At 35.6% G+C, this 6,000-nt stretch overlaps 1 protein-coding gene across 2 annotated transcripts in view; it reads right to left on the bottom strand.

The window, feature by feature from the left end:
• Positions 1-6,000, bottom strand: part of TTLL7 (tubulin tyrosine ligase like 7) — a 150,346-nt gene that overhangs the window by 28,238 nt on the left and 116,108 nt on the right. For both annotated transcript variants that reach the window (XM_032425022.1, XM_032425017.1), the window contains one exon: positions 733-893. In XM_032425022.1, the coding sequence (XP_032280913.1) occupies positions 733-893 (161 nt within the window). The remainder of the gene's footprint in view (positions 1-732; positions 894-6,000) is intronic.

Below are 6,000 nucleotides of genomic sequence, written 5' to 3'. Positions count from 1 at the left end.
ACAAAGAATCCAATCAAGAAATGGGCAGAAGACATGAACAGACATTTCTGCAAAGACATCCAATGGATGGAATATTATACAGCCATAAAAAATTTAAATTTTGCCATTTGCAATGACATGGATGGAACTAGAGGGTATTATGCTAAGTGAAATAAGTCAGAGAAAGACAATTATCATATGATTTCACTCATATGTGGAATTTAAGAAACAAAACAGAGGATCATAGGGGAAGGGAGGGAAAAATAAAATAAGATGAAAGCAGAGAGGGAGACAAACCATAAGAGATTCTTAACTATAGGAAAGAAACTGAGGGTTGCTGGAGTGGAGAGGGGTCGGGGGGTAGGGTAACTGGGTAATGGGCATTAAGGAGGGTACTTGATGTAATGAGCACTGTGTTACATGAAACTGATGAATCACTGAACTCTACCTCTGAAACTAATAATACACTATATGTTAATTAATTGAATTTAAATAAAACAAAATTAAATTAAAAACTACCTTCTTTCCACTGAATTCAAATTAGTTGGGTGTTGTGTTCATATTCATTATCTCATCTAAATCAGCTTAACTGCTATAAATTATAGCCAAATACAAAAAAACTGTATACAGTAAAAAAAAAAATCCATAATTTAACAGATCATTATAGAAATTCAACCATTTTATTGGGCTTCCTATGTAACTAAATAGTAAAATGTTAAAAGTAACAATAATAAGAGGTAACTTAGAACTTACCCTGAATCACAGAAACAGTTCCACAGTCCTTGGCCATGACTCCAGAGTAGGCGATTAAAAACCCGGTTGAAAATCCGATATAAACTTACTTCCTCGACATCAGGTACCTTCCAGATACGTGGAAGAATTGTACGAATACTTGTTTTTACTATGTCCAAAACCTAGTGGAAAAACCAAAGTTATTTCAAAATCTAAGTGTATAAGTGTATGTCTAAAATTCAAAGATGAATCTATATAATTCAAAGATAAATACATACACACACCTACACACACTCATTCGCTCAATAACAGCCCAGAGTAAAAATCCCAGAAATAGGTCCATGCATTTATGACACTAGTGTATGACACAGGTGGCAAGTCAGACCACTGGAGTAAGAAGAGATTAAGTTTAAAATTTAAATTTAAGTTAAATCTAAATTAAATCAATAAATGGGGACTGAAAAATAGTTAAGTTTTATTAAGAAAGTAAAGTTGAATCCTCACTCACTCAATTAACAAAAATCAACTCTAGAGGGATTGGGGCCTTAAGCTTAAAAAACAAACCATTAAATATCTTAGTGAAAAGTATTGGTGAATATCTTTTAGTCCTTAGGTTAGAAAAAGATTAAGTCATAAAAAAGTATGGACCATAAAATATTAATAGATTGATTATATTAAAATTAAGAACTTCTGGACATCAAAAGATACCTTAAGAAAAATAAAAGATCAAGTTACAAGCTGGGAAAATATATTTAAAACATATACCTCCAACAAAAGATTAGTATCAGAAATACATAATAAATGCCTAATAAATTGCTAACAAACACTAATGACTTAGGGGAAAAAAACAGACAAAAATACATGATCTGGAATTTCACAAAAGAGGAAATAAATTTGCCCAATATATATAAGACATAAATATTAAAACTATAATAAGATATCACTTCATGCTCATTTAACTGACAAAAATTAAAAGTCTGACAATACCAAATGCTGGAGAGCTAGGGTTATGCAGGGTCTCTTAGACATTATTGGTGGGAGTACCAATTGGTGCAGTCACTCAAAAATAGCTTGGCATTATCTCCTAAAGTTAAAAATTCATATACCCTATAACCCAGCAATTTTATTCCTAAGAGAAACTCAGGGGTTAAAAACAAGACTCATGTACAAGAATGTTCTAACAGCTGTTCACAATTGCAAACACCTGGGAAAGACCTAATTGTCCTTCAGTGGGAGAGTGAACAAATAAACTGGTACACTCATTCCCTTGAACTATTATATAGTAATCAAAATGAATGAAATACAACAATGCACAAAACACAGAGCATCCTAGTAATATAATAGTAAATTTTTTAAAAATGCAAACCTGAGATTATATATAGTATGAAACCTTTTTAATAGAAGTAAAAACAACTAAATTTAAAATACATATGGGGAAGAAGCATAGACATAATAAGAATTTATAAAGAACAAAAGGAACTAGTGAATCCTGTATTTAAGAAAATGGCTACCTGAGACATTGGGAGGAGGTCCAGGGAGATGGAGAAGAGTCATTTGGTTAGATAATAATAGGTCATTGCCAGGAACATAGCTTTTGTTTTGTATGTTGGGGTCACAAATGGTAAAATTAACTTTAAAAACACTAAATAAAAGCAGGCCAAAGACTTACCAATAATGAGAGATTATCATGAAATAAGGACTATGATTCATCTAATTCTGAACAACTGAAATCCTAGAGGTTCTAAAAAAAATGGTAAACACAAAAAGTGGCTTTGTCCAATTCACATGTATTTAATATTTATGCAATGCAGGTATTTCCAGTGAAAACTCTTTTTAAAAAAGTAAGCACCAACAAATACAGTTATTCAAATTTCAGTTCACCAAAGTAGATTTTTACTTTTTTTTTTTTAAGTAATCTCTACATCCAACATGGGGCTTGAACTCACAACCCTGACAATTGTATGCTCTACCAAGGTTTTTGCTTTTTATTTTATGTACCTAATTGAAGGAACTGCCTATAAATATGTGAGTGAGTGGTGAGGAGAGAAAGAAGCTTGCAAATATAAAGGCTGAAGGAAGACAGATTTCTCTCAATTGGCACAAATGTATAGAGAATTGGAAGCAGATAAAAGAAGAATTTAATTTGTCTCTCTTTAACAGCCATATTTTAAAAAGTGATACTAGTTATTTCTGATAAGGCAAATGTAGAATAAACATCGGTTTAAAATCAATTCAGTAAATAATTTTCAAAATATCATTTTATTTAGAGAAGAATGTCAACTCCAGCTTCTCATGAGGAATGGTGTGAGCAGCCTCAGGCCTTCCCTTCCTGTTCCCGCTTCCTTCACCATGAAGTGGGAACAGTACTGCAACCCCCACAGCAGGTCAGGGGCATGTCAGATGAGGAGGCAGAGAATAAGGAGAGAGAATGCAATCTGCAATAATGCTGCTTGGGAAAAAAATTGTCCTGGAAGAGCTTGTTACTACAGATAACAAATTCTTAAACAGTAAGAAGGATTTTTTTTTAACTTTAATATGAATTATTCACAATAATACTGATATGCCTACTGGGCATGAATGCATACCTTTTATTTTTTACCATTTTCATTTAATCATTAGTTTAACTCTTATTAGTTTAATCTATTAGTTTCTTTTGAATACATTTTATGGTAAAATGTATATGATGCGTAAGAACCAAAGAGAAGGGCAACTAATGTGTTATCGCCTGCCTGCTCTATACTAAGCCCTATACCCAGTACTTCACTTAGTGGAGACTCTCTTGGCCACTACTCTGTACATGTTTTATTCTTAGTTTAGAGGGAATTTTAAAACCATGATGGTCTAATATTCTAGCCCACCCACACATGACAAAAGCAACTTCTGAAAGTGGCCGGGAGTTAGGGGTAGAGAATGCTTTTGCTCTACTCCTGATGTTTCCTCCAACATGGAGAGATAATAAAATATTCTAGGACTCTTGCAACACAAGCATCTCTGCCTGGGTGATCTCCCAGAATCGTGAGACTAGCATGGTCTAGGCAACCCAGGAACTTGCCCCTTCTCTTCCTGAGCAGCTCATGGGGAACATATATTCTCCTTTGCTTCTCTGCCTTCAATTTTAAAGGAGGCAAGCTCCTTGGTCCTAGGGAAAGGAATGGGTTAGAGAGACCTATAATTTGGAGGGCATGAGGGCATGCAAACCAAGGGTTCAAGAACCTGACTCCCTCATTTCCCCTCTGAGCATTCACATACACTCCTTCCTCTGCTTGGGACAGTCTCCCTTATCTATTCACCCGGTGAACCTATACAGGGAGACCTTTACCTGCCACTGACCGATGATCCTTTCAGCCCCCGTTCTTCCCTATTAATAATTAGCTTGCTTTATTTTAATTTCCTATTTAATATTAGACTGTTATCCACATAAAGAGAGGTATTATGCCCATCTTGGTAAAAAACTTATGTCCCCAAGGCTCAGCAGGTGTTTATTTTAGTGAAACTGTTCCTTGCAGTAAAGTGAAAACTATGCATCCAAGGTAAAAATCAGAGCTAACATTTATTGAGGGCTTACTATGGACCTCACTACGGACCAGGGACTGTTCTAAACACTTTTACATATAGCAATTCATTTAATCCTCAGAACAAAAACATAAGGTAGATACAAATTGGTCCACAGTTCCCTTTCAAAAGATCTTGAGGCTAGATTCCATAATCATACACATTACTATTTCTGCCGGAAAATATGTGAATATGAAAACCAAGAGGCAAGACAAAAATAACACATAACTTCCTGTCAGGTCATTGTCACCAAATGAATTCAGGTAAGTTAAGTTGTGCTGCCTGGTGGTTATGAAAATTTTTTGGTTTTGAGGACATTTTTGGATCTCATTTTATGGATGAGAAAGCTCAGGCACGGAGCAGATAAGTAACTTCGCCAAGATTACACAGCTGCTAAATGGACAGCTGTGTAGACAGATCTCTGCTCCTAAGCACTACCCAACACTGCCTCACAATTAATTTGATCTATCCAGGTGTCAACAGCAAACCCTAGAAAAGAATCAAATTGTCACTTCTTAGATTCAGATTCGCCTCTAGTCAAGTAATACTTGGGAAAATGGGTGGGGTCCCTGTGTACAGACAAGACTGCCCAGGCGCCCCCTCCATCAGGGCCAGGGCAAAGGGTCTAATCTGCTTAAAAGGCTATGTAGATGGGGGGCACTGACTGCACCTCTAGCAAAACAGCCACTGAATAATTCTAGTAAGGCAGAGAGCAGACAGGCAAGGAATCAGACTGGGATGAGGTAAATTAATGCTCGTTCATTTGTAATGCTATTTTGGATATCTGGGTGCTTTGGGTTAGAACAAAATGGATAGAAGATGACTAATTTGTGAAACACAAAACAAATGGTCAGCAAGGTGCCGTTTGTGTTTATCTGTGGACTCAAGTGAGGCTAAGTTATAGAACACAGGTATCCATTTCCTGACATTGCCACTTTTAAAAGCATCCTGTCCAACATTAAGCTCTCCAAGGGAAAAAAATAAATGGGAGATTCAGTCAATGAAAACATTAATAAAATGAAAAGATCTGTCTTTTCCATATGAAATAGAGCACATTTGAAGGCATAAAGTACACAAATTCATATTTTGCAAGAACATACAGATGTTGAATGACAAACTGCTCCATATGGCTGAACAGTTGGTTCTAAATTAAAATAATGGCATGAGGTGAGGGAGGTTTAGAAAGAACACTAAAATCCCTGCACGCTGTACTAATGATGCATGCAGCAGCCATGGCTATAAGGCACAGGCATTTTTGCTGATGCAAAAGGAACAGCTCTGTACAGCATCTATGTCAGCCCAAATGAAAAAGAGATGGAAAATAATAACATCAAAATGCATGCAGAAGCAACTACAGTAGGTATTAAAGAGAAATTGCTATTTAGAGAAGAAACACTTGATCAACAAAGATCTCTTAGAACCCCCAAATAAATGCAAATATAGTAGAAGCTTAATATCACTATGTATTTCTCTTCATCCTCCAATCTTAGTTTATGCCTAGATATCATATCAGAGAATAAGCTTCTCAGCAAATTCGGCATTCTTCACAGTCCACCAACACTGCAATATTTTCATACTTCACATCTATTCCTTATAAATTATATAAAGCAGCTGCATTCTTGGCAGAAAGCTAAGTTATGCAAGTGTGGAGTTACCACAACATGATATTAAGTAAGATTAGCTGTTTCCATTTTCACCTGGTGAGGATTCTTTTCAGTATTTAATTCCCTCATCCTT

The sequence above is a fragment of the Phoca vitulina genome, unplaced genomic scaffold (genome assembly GCF_004348235.1).
Source record: "Phoca vitulina isolate PV1807 unplaced genomic scaffold, GSC_HSeal_1.0 scaffold2, whole genome shotgun sequence".
NCBI classification, from domain to species: Eukaryota; Metazoa; Chordata; class Mammalia; order Carnivora; family Phocidae; genus Phoca; species Phoca vitulina.
Note: the sequence above shows the minus strand (reverse complement) of the source record. Positions and strands in the feature narration are given on the sequence as shown.